The 14,945-nt window shown below is 29.2% G+C and overlaps 1 protein-coding gene across 12 annotated transcripts in view; it reads right to left on the minus strand.

The window, feature by feature from the left end:
* Positions 1 to 239: 239 nt before the first annotated feature.
* The window catches only part of LOC142327934 (TELO2-interacting protein 2-like), a 79,317-nt gene continuing 64,611 nt past the window's right edge, over positions 240 to 14,945 (minus strand). For all 12 annotated transcript variants that reach the window (XM_075371318.1, XM_075371320.1, XM_075371323.1 and 9 more), the window contains 3 exons: positions 9,158 to 9,313; positions 5,541 to 5,744; positions 240 to 715 (listed from right to left, as the gene is read on the minus strand). In XM_075371318.1, coding sequence (XP_075227433.1) covers positions 434 to 715; positions 5,541 to 5,744; positions 9,158 to 9,313 — 642 coding nt within the window. In that variant the 3' untranslated portion in view covers positions 240 to 433. The remainder of the gene's footprint in view (positions 716 to 5,540; positions 5,745 to 9,157; positions 9,314 to 14,945) is intronic.

Consider the following 14,945-nt stretch of genomic DNA (forward strand, 5'->3'; position numbering starts at 1 on the left):
CACCATTAGATTTATTGTCCAGCACTTAAAAAAAACAAAACTGATCCATAGACAGCCCTCTCTCTATTTATCCTCAGCAAGGAAAAACTAATAGGGTCAGGGGTAACCCAAATAACTGGTAATGGGGAAGAAGGCATCAAGGATAAGGAAGGAAAATGGGTGCAAGATGAGAAAAGACAATCTATTCAAATGGGTAGATAAGAATAGTTTACTGTCTCGTCCAAGAACTTAAAATGATAAAAAAGCAACCCAGTATATTAAATAAAAAAAACATTCACACACTCATAAACAACAACAAAATGTTAATAAAAGATAATTAAAAGTAACTTAGAATAGAAAGTAGAAAATAAATAACATAAAGTATTTTTCAATTTGCTCTTTCACTATTTTTACAAAGTTAATAAACCCTCATGTAAAATGGCACTGACATTACTTACGATGAATGTTTTGATTTAAAAAAACTTTTGAACAAATCACTTAAACTTTCACAGTTGTTAATGTCACAAGATAATTTCTGCATTTCATCAGGTACAATATCGTTAAGAATATTTAAACATTCAACTATTGAATTTACAACAGTATTACTGTTAAGATTATCACTATTTGAATCTTTATCCTCGATTACATCAGATAATGATTTAAGAATTATTATGGTTATTTCATCAAAATAATTGGATGTTCTTGGCCAAGTCACTGATATAAATGTATACATTACCTGGAACAGGAGAAACAAAACCAATATATTTTAAAAATCATACAGCAAACTATTGGTCAATAATGTTATTCTAGAGGAACAAGCTGACTACACTTTTAAAACTAAATCTAGAATGATTAAGAGTGGCAAAGAATAAATATACTTTGATGGATATTCAAAAATGCAGGTGCAGTACAATTTTACCATCAATTAAATTACATTTTAAAATTAAAAACTTGTGCTTTCGAAGTGATTTTCAATTATTAAAAAAAAATTTAAGAAATCATGAAATTTTCCAAAAGCAGTAAACACAGGCCAATTTTCATAATTCTTCCAATTGAGTTGAAAAAAAATTATCTTCAGGTATCAGGTATTTTTTTTAATGGAGATTTTAATTAATTTTGTTGCCGTATTCAAACATTTTATCAGAATTACTGAACAATGTCAATGTTTTTACTTCCTTTACACAGTAAAGCAAGTATTGTGATCATGAAAAATCTCAGATTTCAGATTTTAACGGAAGTGTCCATTTTGACCATCCCTGAATCCATTTTGACTAGTTTCGGTGTGACATCTGTACGTATGTATGTATGTATATACATACGTACATATGTATCTTGCATAACTCAAAAACTAGCTGTAGGATGTTGAAATTTTGGATTTAAGACTGGTGTAAAATCTAGTTCTGCACCTCTCCTTTTGATTGCAATCAACTGAACCAAGTGTCCAAAAAAAGTCCATAATCTGATTTTTTTTTGGATTTTGGACTTTTTCTTAACTGCAGTAATAAGTCCTCTTTGAGAGCTTTTCAACGATATATCATAAAATGTGCTTATTTTCATTGGTTCTAGAGTTATAGCCAAATGAAATTTTAATTAATGAAATACAGTCAGCAACACAAATCCAAACCCGTAACAAAACCACTACCCAACACTGTTTATGAAAGACTCTCTTATTTATAATTGCCATTTGTCAGGTGGTTACGTGTCAGTGCAGTATACATTTTGTTGCAGTGTAGTATTGTAAGTGCAGTTGTGTTTGTGTAAAATGTGTTATTGAATCCAGGAGAGGATAGCAATAGTTGATGCCTATATTCATTCTTGATTGTTTGAAGAATCACGTCAAGTATTTGTACAAAAATTTCCGAATGCCTGTATCCAAGCGAAGCATAGCATATGCAATTTATTTAAAAAATGGCATACAACTAGTTTGGTTTCAAATGCAAAATGAAATAGAAAACCTTCTGTTAGGACTCTATAGGCCATTGCCGATAATGAAACAATTATTGCCAGTCAAAAAAAATCACTACACAAGTTATCCCAACAATCTGGTGTTAAATACACATCTTGTAAAATCCTTCATGAATTAAAATTGAAACCATACTATGTTACAACTATGCAATGACTGAAGGAGACAGACAAACTGAAATGACTTGATTATTGCAACTGGTTTCTCGAAAACATTGTTGGTGGACAGATAGACCTGATGTAATATTTCATGTCAGACAAGGCATGGTTTCTTTAATATGGCCATGTTGATTACAGAACACCAGGTATTGGATGGTGAGAGATCCTCATGAGATATTTGAGTGTCCACTTCACGATAAGAAAATTAGTGTTTGGTGTGCCGTTTGCAGTAATCGTATAGCGAGACCAATATTTTTTGACTGGACTGTCAATACACAAGTTTACCTCACAATTTTCAAAGAATTCTATGCACAATTAACTGATAATGAAAAAGAATACAGCTTCTTCCAACAAGACAGAGAAATATGTCATACAACAAACATTTCACTGGATTGCGTTCATGCAGCTTTCACAAATGAACGAGCTGTCAGCAGAGGATGGTGGCCTCCCGTTCCCCAGAGTTGCCTACTTGCAATTTTTTTCCTTTGGGGCCACTTAAAGGAGAGTTTGTGCATCTAATCTCCACAATATTGATGAATTGAAGGTGAACATTCAATGAGAAATCGACGCAATTGACAACAATGTTTTGTGTCAGATGACTCTCAATATGATCAGGTGAGCACAAAGGTGCATCAATGTCCAGGGTAGTCATTTTGAACATCTTTTTTAACAATAAGGTAAATACATTTAAATTACATTTTATGTTTTTCTTATTTAATTTATCTGTCATTCCAACATAACCTAACGATTCTGCAGCGGTTACATTACTGGTTCGGTTTTATGTTGGTCATTCTGAATTTATATCTTACAAGGGGGAAGGCACATCGATTCAAATCAGACTTCATCTCCCTTTTTTTTTTTAATGTTAATATATTGATTTTATTAATAATTATTAACCTCTGATTGTAAGAAAAAGTTTTACGATAAATAGTAATTCAATAACAATAAAAATAAAAAAAATATAAGAAGATATTAATGAAGTAAACTTTTATGTACTTTTCATTTTAAAAAAATGTGTATAATAGGCGTACAAAGAAGCCATGTGGGGCCCACATCAGAATTTTTTGATATAAAGAATATCATAATTACATGGTAAAGCAGATCATGTTTACTCACAATGCATATAACAAATAAATTAAACTGTCTGATAAAATTAATATCTATTTGTATAAAATCAACTAGATGTATATTTCTTTAAATATAGATCCACTGAAATAATAAAAATAACAGTTTTTTAATATCTTACTAATGGAAAATTTTTACCTTTACTTGTTAAAATATGATGATCAATTTTTTTTAATGTATATTTATGATTAATTTATTACTTCTAAACCAAAACCATAATAATCATACATAATTCCAGGAGCCCATTTGCTGGTAATCAAAATATGTTACTGATGAAAATGTTCACCTTGCTCATTGTTGATAAGAGACAAAATTATATAGAACAAGGAAGGAAGAATGTAAGAAATGGAGTTTTAATTAAAACTACATCATAAACAATTTATTTACCAATACAACATATTTTTCATCCTTCTGTTGCCAAGAAAACTCCACGATATTACTGAAGACCTTCCACGCGGTAGGCGCAGTTGGCAATTCTATCATTCTTGGTCAAACTTTGTCTAGAGCCAAAAGAAAAATCTTCAAACTTTTTTATAAGTTCAAGCTTTATGTCAACCAGGGCACTATTATGATTTTATCAGGGTTTACATATTTCCCTGGCAATAAAATTCTGTCGCAGTAGCCGGCCCTTTAATTGGTAATGACTTTTTGTATCATGACTACCTCATAGACAAAAAAAAGATAACAATGGTTCCTTAATTCATCAAGTAAACCATGAAGTATTACAGAAACTTTCCTTTCAGATTAAGTCATAAACATAAGTGGATCAAAAATTATAATGAAGTTTTTAAAATAAAATATGTTGAAAGAGTTTTATTTCTGGTTCTACACATATTAATATTGGTTTTTTCTCTAAAAGATTTCATATTATTGTCTACACAACAGAAGTTCAGCTTGTTGATTTGATAACTTCAAACCAACTAAATCATTGAGAGCATCTAAAACAATGAACTGAACCAAAGTTCATCTTAATGAATTAAATGAGAGGATTTATTACCAAACAAAAGGATGAAAGTCTTCAATATTCTCTATACCATCTGATTCTTGACCTTCTACCTCAGTTCGACTGAAGAGAGGGCATTTGGAGCTCTTCTACATATTTAGATATTTTATGAAGTTTCTATTTTTCAAAGAATAAACAAATATGTTAATCAGAGAAAAACAGCAGTCAATTCAGTTCATATTATCAGTATAACAAATGGCTCGCTCACTGATATCCCTTAAGGCATTCAGTTTGAGTAACTGAAACAATGAGCAAATAACAAGAGCCTCTATTTTCTCTTGATCCTACAGTGTACTATCAAAATAAATCTTGCATGTTGTTTTAATCAAATTAGAAGTAGTCTTTCTTTGGCTATATTTAACACAGACAAAACAAAAATTATCTAGATGATTTACAAACACAAACCTTTGCACCAGCCAAGTAGTTAGTGAATGTAAAATTGTGACAAATCACTTTTTTAATAAATAAAAATTACAGTAGTATACTAAAACTTATATACAAGACAAAGTAACACAAGTCACATTAGAGTACATAAAATTTAAATGTTCTGGAGTAAGAAAACAAAAATACACACATGTACAATGACTCTGTATGTGCACAACTACTGTACAATGACTTCAATAATTTAGGCTCATATTAACTTATTTATTACCTTTTTTTTGTATAAAGCACGTATATAAAGATAAGAAATAGTTTCTATTTCAAATTGTAAGAAATAGTTTCTATTTCAAATTGTAAGAAATAGTTGATCAAAATCAATTTACACCCTACAATTTGTCAAATTTAAATGTAAATGTGTCATTTATGTAAAATACTTATGAGATATTACAACTGAAATACTACATTTGGTACTGCACCAAAATTAAAGACATTCATAAGATAACAATTAACATCAGAAATTAAAGTCAGAACTAAATTCAATCATGTTAAAAACAATTTTTTCTTTCTTGACAAGTAGAATTAAAATTGAATGGTCATTAAAAACTAAAGTGGATTCTTGAAAAAATTCTATCATTCAATAAGAGTAACTGAATATTATAATTTCACGCTCACTTTAATAACAATATATCTTAAAAAACATAATTGAGCAAGCAGGGCAAATACTTTTTTATAGATACACTTAGCCAATAGAATTTTACTGTGTATTTTTTGAACTTAATACTCATAAATTGTATAACTTCAAATAAAGGAAAAAGTGGAAAAAATAAAATTAAAATACAATCTTGTAATTCAAATATACAATTTAAGTACAGGATTTCTTAAAACACAAAAATAAACTGACACCAATTAAAAAAAGATGTTAAGTACTTACTTTAAAGCAATTTTCTCTATCAATAGGTATAGCAGCATACTCATCAAAAATTCTTATTAGTCTTTTTGACCATCTTACACAACTTAAACCCATTGACTGTAAAAAAACTGAAAGAGATTCCATATGTGCTGACCTAAATGCTAATTTTTGCTCCATTTCAATGGAAGGTAACCAAATGTTCATTACATCATCATAATGTGTCCACTATAAAAATTAATAACAATAAATATCAATAAAAAAGTTAAACAAAAATGCATGACATGATGTAAGAGAAAGAAAAATAATGAATGCAGAACATTTTTTTTTTTGCAAAAGAAATTTCCGAGTTCTCATTGCTTAGAAAACAAAAATATGAAACATAAAATAAAAAATAAAAGCTAATAAGACAACAACAAAATTAAAATAAAATAAAAACTTAAACTAAAATGTTAAACATAAAAATATTCAACTACCATAAAAAAAAAAAAACGATTAAAAAGTATGTAAAATACTAATACTTTGAAGAAATAAAAACACCCAGTCAAAAATGATATGATACAGTTTCACAAAAATATAATAGATTCACCAAACCATCATCATAAAAAATAAATCATGATGATAAACAAAAGCACATATTAAATAATATACACTATCATTGTAAACAACTCCAAACCGAGCAAAAGAATGAAGAAGGTCAAATACTCTATCCTAGAATCACATTTTTATAATTTCTTCAACATTGTGTTGAAGAATACTTACTTGTATTTTAGTAACAGAGATTAATAACCTGTTTTAAAAACGATAAAAAAATTTCACGAAATGAACTGCCAAATTATAAATAGTATTACAGTATATAATAAAGCAGTATAATTTTAAAATGAAAGAATATTTGAAAGTACCAGTCCAAATATCATTCTCAACTAAGCTCTGCTGTGCACAACAGTACCGAGTTCCTTGTTTTATGAGAAAACACACAAATGTCAAGATACGTAAAATTAGAAAAAAATATGATTATCAAGAAAAAAATGTTAAATAGTAATCAATGTGAAAACCTTTTAGAAAAATCAGAAAGTTTACGGTTAAATAATTCCAAACATAGTTCAATATATCTAGAAAAATAAAATTTATTACTAATAATTGAAAATCATTTATTCATTTTATGTTAGGACAAACGATGTAGGACATTCAAGATGTCCGAATGAGGCCTGCAGCAATGGCAGAAGCTGAGTTTATAAATCGCTGATGTAGATGTATACCGAGGCATTTACATCGTTGGCATCCCAAAGAGGCCTGGCTTATTACTATGAGATGTAAAAAGTTAGAGGGTGAAAGACAACTCCCATTAAAGCCCATCAGGGCTAAGAACAGGGGTGTGGTGTAGAGACCGGAAGCGTCATAAGGGGAATGTCTTCCCCTATGGGGCAGGGTTGGGAGCATTCTTCTACAACATTCTTTATGCGCTCTTTATTCTTCTTCAGTCAAGGATTCAGTATCAGACTTTTCAGCTGCAAGAATTCTTTTATATCTGCATAAAATAAATGTCTTCTCAGCAGGTTGTACTTCTCTTCTATTGTCAGTGATGTAATTTGTTTCTTTTCAAAAATAAATCTCATTCTTTTCATTTTATTTTATTAATGTGATTCCACGGAGACATGTAACTATCTCTTCATTCCATGTTCTTAATTTCATCTCATAAATCAAACAATCCTTAACAACTTATAAAAATTGCATTGCTAAAGGTTGACCAGATAATATATATGATCAGCCTTTATAAAGATGAATTTACAACTAAATTTTAAGGCAATGATTAGCTTACTGAGACTCTTTTTGCTGTATTCTTTCCATTATTCTGGAATAAATTGAAGTAATACCCAAATGGAGGGATTCTGAATGTCGCAGGTAGTCCTCTCTCTCTCATTTTAAGCAAATACATGACAGAAAATGCAGTCTCAGAAAGATACATAGGTGAAACAAAGAAATCTCGCTGTTATTTCATGAATATGTATATAATAAATTTCCATTCAAATTACTCAGAGAATTAAAAAACATTCCTGGCCTTTGTCCAATAATTCAAAAGTTGAAGAGTTTCTTCGCGGGAAAGGGGTATGCACTCCACATATTGTGCTATGAAGATCCTTATTTTTGAGACAGTACTATTCAATCGACATCTTCAACTGGGTTCGAATAATATCTGAAACTGAATTCTGTGAAAAAAATATCAGCTGCCACCAAAAAATAACCTAAGCACAACCAAAAAATTTCATTACTTCTTTTTTTTATTTTACTTATTTTTATAATCATGTTAAGCAAAGTTTCTTTCTGAATGATTCAATCTTGTTGTATGTGTACCTTAATGTTTTAAATTTAACTTGTTTAGGTAAGAAAACATGCTAAAGTATTACTTTATTTAAGAATCAGATACAGACTGCCTTAGTTTTACTCACTACAAAACGTTTCTTTATATCTCCTCACAGACTGGTTACTGACATGTACAATAAAAATGTCATTTTAATCAATTTTGAGAACAGAAATTTTATTGCATTGATTTTTCAGTGTAGTTGTTAGTTGAAAATGGAGTACGTATTAGATGATACTACCCATTATTGTATTTGGGATGCAGGTAATTTTTATGACCAGTCGTAATGGCCGTGGTATTCGCTTTCATGAATGTTGAAATATTCTGATGTCTAAATATTCCTAATCATTCATGAATACTTGCACGCTTAAAAACATATGGCTTAGTCAATGACATTTTCTGCAAAGATATTATTATGTATGTGTTTTCTCGGTTGGAGCTTTTAACATATTCATGAATATTAGTTTCTTCACAATATTTGTATTATAAAATATTTATTTATGAAAGATGCTTAGAAGACTAAAATAAATTCCAGAAGAACCTCCTGCAATCCAGTATAATTAATTCCAGGGCTCAGTAGTTGAGAAACACTGTGTGTGTGTGTACACACACACACTGCACAATAATTTAAATTAATATGAATATTTCAATCATAACCAAATTGTATCACATTCTAGATTTTTAAAAGATTGTACATGTTTTAAAATGCATTTTTTAATTCAATATTCAAACTTAAAGGGTAGTTGCCAATAATCGGAGAACTAAGACTAAGCTGTTTAAATTCTAATTAAATTTGATAAGTAAGCATTATTAAAATTTTTTAGAAAATATATTAATGTTAACTGAAAGAATGCAGTCAAGTTTATTACATAAAAGACAAGTGCATCTACAATTTATCAATCCAAATGTTGATTTAAATCTCATCAATGCCATTATAAGCTATTATTTATGAAAAGCCTCAAAAGCACTGGTGAAGTGTACTAGGTAAAAAAAAAAAAAATAATGAAGCAACAGCAAATTCATTTTCTCCTTAATAAACAATAATTTGATTTTATAACAATAAAAAATATTATTGTTCAAAACATTTACTTGAACCAGTATAACGTTCAAGGAAGAGTTTTGTAAAATAATAAAAACAAATTAGGCTTACATTTTTTAATAATTTAGAATAAACAAATAATGCCTGGTATTAGAATAAGTGTAAAAAACACACGTGCATCAAACAAAGTAAATCAATATGATGGACAGGTGGATTAAGTAATTTCAATTAAAATTCACTTACCTTTAATTTATCCTCATTTGACACAATTTTACTTAATACAGTAATTAAACAATTGATTAAAGAATTTAGCAAATTAGGTTCTAGACTGTACATCATCGGTTCTAGTGTCTTATAAAGTATTTCACCTTCACAATACCATGATAGCTCGGTTTTAGTCTGAAATAGAAAATAAAGTATTAATAAATTAATCTTTCCTTCATTAAGATATAAAGTGTGTGTGTACGTGTGTATATATACATATTTTACACCTTTAATACAAACTAGCATACCAACTAACCATAAATCTCATAGAATATTTGTCTCAGATACAATAATCATAAAAAATTGCTATTATCTTATAGTCAAAAACACAGTTGTATGTTTTTATGAAACCAACCCAATCTCATATATGGTTAATTTAATATATTATAATAACTGCACTACCCCTTTGGAGAAGTAAAGAAAAAAGAAAGCAGGAGGAAAACATTCTTGATTAAAAAGAGGGTTTTTTCTACACCACCTCTGAGTGAAAGCAACAGAAAAAGGATCCTTATCTTTGGAGTTATTTAACAATGATGGCCATTTCATAGATAGCTCTGTAATTCAGTAAAGGAGTTTTAAGGTACAATAATGATAAGTATGTATCACTGAAACTGATGTTATCTTCATGATAACAACCAGCAGTATCTATAATGAAATAAGATTTATGCTGTAATGGTGTTAATCAAACATTAGATTTTAATTATTTGTAAGGTTTACAATCAGTTTATATACCTATATAGACATTTTTGGTAAATATGTGTTTTTTTTTCTTTTTTAACTGTATCTACATCAGTTTCTATTCCATTCTAAATCTGTAACAAAAAATCATCAGAAAATTTAGAACATGATCTTTATCGATGACCACACCATTCTGGTTTTAGACCCAGGAATACTGGCTCTAATAAATTTCACTTCTGGGAGTTTTTTGGTTGTCTTAATGCCAACATTTATCGTATTCTAAGTAGCAACAAATGACCAAGCAAACTTAGCACGCAATAAGCTATGTTTAAACCTCGGAAAAAGATGGATTCAAGTATGTGTAACTGTATTAGATATGCCTGATTTTCCAAATCATACATATTATGCCTGTATTAATCCATCCATTTTCCAAGTCAATTAAACGTATAGCTAAGAAGTGAGCCTCAGGTGTCCCCTGCCATTTGTAAAATAACCAATTCTGCCTTGCCCTCACACATATCCTGTTCCCTTCTGTGTGATGTGTATGAAACACACTTTTTTTCATAAAAGTAAGTGTAAGATCTCGTTAAATTGAAATTTACTCATATTGAGAAATTTGATGTTATGGTGTACATAAAAAGAAACAGTACCTGTTATATTATGTATAGATTTGCTGGTCAGTTCTTGCAAGGAGTGAGAGCTCACTTGGGATTAATGTTCTATATCATGTAATACCAATTACAAATTAATTACACCAAATCTCTCTGAACCGACCTCCAGGACCAACAGTTTTTTTTAAATTAGAAAAGTTTCTAATATAAAGAAGTCAAATAAACACAAAAAATCTAATGCATAACTGTTATTTTACTAAATTTTATACAATATTGCTACTAAATTGAATATTTTTTAATTTGTAATATGAATTTTACAAAAACCCACTTAGCTGGTCTAGTGGTAACTCATTGCAAATCACTTGTTTAACAGTAGATTTTTAAAGTCAAAGGTTCTGAGGTTCAAATCCCAGTAAAAGATAGCTAAGTTTATATTGTAACAAGACTGACATAACATATTCCTACCAATTAAGAAGAAAGTAGTAAAAGATACAATAATGGGAGGAATCCAGAAAGGGACTAAAAAAACTCTTTTAGTCAAACTAATAGATCTGTTTAACAATCGTCCTTGTAATACTGCTCGCTGACACAACTAAACAGATGTTGCTCAATGAACAGGGGTTACCAGACAAGCGTAGGAATCTCATGGGGAAAATGTGAGGGTGGACGATCATTCTCATGCTTCCAGTTAGGTCTGACCCTGCAGTTCAAAAGGATAAGAGGATAAATACTCTAAGAATACAAGTTGACAGTCAGTCTGTGAGGAGAATTTACAAGACAGTGCTACAATGAGTTCTGCAGGAATGTTCTAAGCAAGGAGTTATTATGACTGTTTGAAGCAAGAGTATTCTACGAGGAGGTCAATGAAGGAGTGAATTTCTAGTGTGTACATGTTCGAAGCAATTAAAGTGACGTCACAAATAATTCTAGTGTAGACAGACATGAAAACAAAAAATGGTTCATTGAGTTACTGTTAGACTAAAAGTGAAAGAGATAATGCACTAAATTTCATTCATAAATTGTCAGGGTAGTTTTATTTGTGAACAGCAAAAGTATTTGCAGTGAAAAAACTTTATACTAGTCTTATCTGTTGTACTATTGTTGTAAATGCAAGACTAGTAGTTAAAAGTGTTAAGATTAGCGGTCATGCTAATGTCTTTTATCAATGGGACTGAATTCAGGTTTTCCATATTAAACTAACTGCAAATAAATCCTGACGATTACTTAAAATTCTGTTTTGTATGTAATTGCTGTTCATTATTATTATTGTTGTCATTGTGATTACTATTGTTATTATTTGTTAATTATTGATTTGTCTTACTTATGTTCTTAAACTAATAAATTGTTAGTCTCTCAATATGCTAATCGAGCAGCAAACACGTGACAATATTCATTTACATATTAGACACTGGATACCCCAGTATACTTTGATGGTTGGGGTTTAATTAACCACACCAATGGTTGTTTTGAGTCTGTACAAAACTACACCTCATCTACATGTCATATGTATCATTGTGCCATGGGGGTGTTGCTTATTGTTCACTTAGTTGAACAGACTGCAACATATACATTAAGAATAAGGTATAAAAATACTTTACAAAGATAAAAAAAATTCACAGTGTGTTACTGACATTCGCAAAATCCTAAGAGTAGCATAAAATAAATATGTATCATGATACAATTGTGTAATATGTAACTAATAATCCAAAACCACTCATAAAAATACAAAACATAACAGCAGAAGAAAAATACTAAAGGAAAGAATAATCTAGTAAGGTAAACAATAAAGTAAACTATGTAAAGTAAAACAATCATAATTACTGTAATTAATTCACATCAGGTTACTGTATAACCAAAAATACTTCACAAAACTCACCAAATAAAACTTAATTTGTAGTAATGGATCTGAAACAACTGTACCAAATTCTTAGAAAATGCATTTTAAAAACTAATTAATTGCTTTTTATATCTTATTTATACTTCGTATTTAAGAAAATCAATATTTCATTACATATAAGATAAATCAAATGTATGCTTGACAAAAGAAAAATTTTTATTATTCAACGAACAACATTAAATTCAAACACTGGATATTTATTAAATAGAAAGAAAATTATTTTTTAAAAAAATTTTGTTTAAAGAACAGCTGTCTTTTAGTTCTGAAACTATCTTGTAGCTGGAATATTTGAAAATAAAAATCCAGAACAAACTGTAATAAGAAATACTTGAAAAGAATAGAAAAAAAACTTGGTCTGATTTTGAAACAGACTCTATAAGAGAAAAATGATTATGAAGCAATGTACTTAAGTTAAGCCCGATTCTAAAGATAAGAAAAAACTACTACTTGACTTATTATGACAAAAAATCAATTTTCATAAATGGCTTTTGGAAAAAGAAAAAGATAATAAAATAGTTTAGCTAGTATATAAGGCGAATAAAATTTATATTAAGTCCATCAAGATAGTAAGCTAAGTGACTATGATAGAAGACAACATGACCAGAAATACATTTAATCTATTGAAGAGAAACTGTCAATCAGAAGAAAAAGTTATGGAAAATGATTACCAAATATTCCCTTGTCAAAAGAGAAATATTAAAAAGATATTAGAAAACAGACACAGACAAGAATTCTTGGTCCACAGGAAGAATTGTCCAAATGTCATGAACATCTTGCTGTAAAGAAAATAGATTTTACACTCTGAAAAGATTTCATAAACAATACCAAAGTAATAACTGTTGCTCCTGATTTCACAGAGCAATCAGATTTATCTTAGAGAGAATAAAAACAAATTTGTTTTTCATAGAGAAAACAGAAATCAAAGTGATAAAATATTTCAATGATAAATGAACTGCTAGCATGCACGCAAGGTTTCAACAGCTCTACCTACATCACTCATACATCACTGTTTTGTATTTATAAAGATACCTGCATTTAAACATGTTTACTATAAAGAAAAACATTAGTTCATAAGAACTAAAAATTTTGAATTTTCCTTCTGTTTATTAAAATTATGTAGCATTTTTTAAAGGAATTTTTGAATAGGGAAGTATCTGCATAATGGAGGATCAATTTAGAAAGGTTTGACTGTATTATTCTATTTCATTTTATACTGTTTATATGAAAATCATATGAAAATTTTGAGTCAAAACTTTTTAATTTTTTTTCTAGATTAATGATTAATAAATAGTTGTACTACAAAATTAACTCATTTATTTAAATTGTTATTCAAAGTTTAATGACATGATTTCAAATACATAATTAGTAAAAAGTGGTTAAATGTTTGTTTTAATATTGAGAAATCTGATAATATTAAATTAAAATTTCAGAAGTTTTTATTTTTTGTAATATTATAATAACTAAATGCATTTATCACTTTCTTATCGCTGTAAACTGACAGTTCTTATTATTCTAAATTTTAAAAGATTTTGTGGTATTTACTTAAATCAAATTATTTCATATTACTGGTGCTAATGTTTTTCGCCACTGTCATGCTCATTTTATCAGTTTATTCATTTCATAAGACTATTTAAATATTTTGTAAATTTTCTGTTTGTTTCCACAACATGCCACAAAAATCATCAATCTCATTTAATCAACAGTTATTTCATTCAGTTCATTTTGCACATTAAAACAAATTTGTATGCATATGTTATAAAAACATAATAATTAAATATTATAAACAATTATATTCTAAAATCCAGTAAAAGTAAATCACCTACATTTCCACATACAATGAAACCTGCTCATGAAGACTGGTAAACTAAAAGTAATAACTGACCTAACGGACCAACACAAAATTTGCATCACCAGATTGCTGAAAATAAAGATACAGTAACCAAGATGCTGTGGAATCTCAAGGATATAGGCTGTACAAAGGTATATCTGGCAAGAGAATGATGAAAAGTATCCCACACTTTGGAACAGGCTAAAAATAATAAACTCTATACAAGAATTCAAGTCACAATCTCCAAGAATCTTAACACTCACCCTAAAAGCATCTAATAAAATCTACACCATAATTATGCCTATGCTACCAATAATAAACACAAATCACCAAAAAACCATAAACCATAAAAGTTATGGGACCTACTCAACTAGACCATAAATAACATCCTCAAAATCACGTTAGACAAGTAATCGGAGACTTCAACGTTCAATTAGGCAGAGAAAGATACTGTGACATTGTTGAAAATGGCCCGCAAAAAAGGAACAAATGAAAATGGAACAATCTCTGCAGAAACCACAACCTTATCTTGAAATCCACATATTTAAAAAGGTCACTACAAAAACTCTGAACCTGGTGACACCCCAACTACACTAAAGGTGAATACAACTAGATCATGTCTTCATGGGCAAATGTCACCACAAAGAGATCTACAATATAAAAGTCCTCAGAAGTATAGACACAGGCTCAGATCATTATGTAGTCAAAATTAAACTTAAATTCACTACCCACAGGAAACAACAAAACAAAGCC

Source organism: Lycorma delicatula, chromosome 7 (genome assembly GCF_047948215.1).
Source record: "Lycorma delicatula isolate Av1 chromosome 7, ASM4794821v1, whole genome shotgun sequence".
NCBI lineage: Eukaryota > Metazoa > Arthropoda > Insecta > Hemiptera > Fulgoridae > Lycorma > Lycorma delicatula.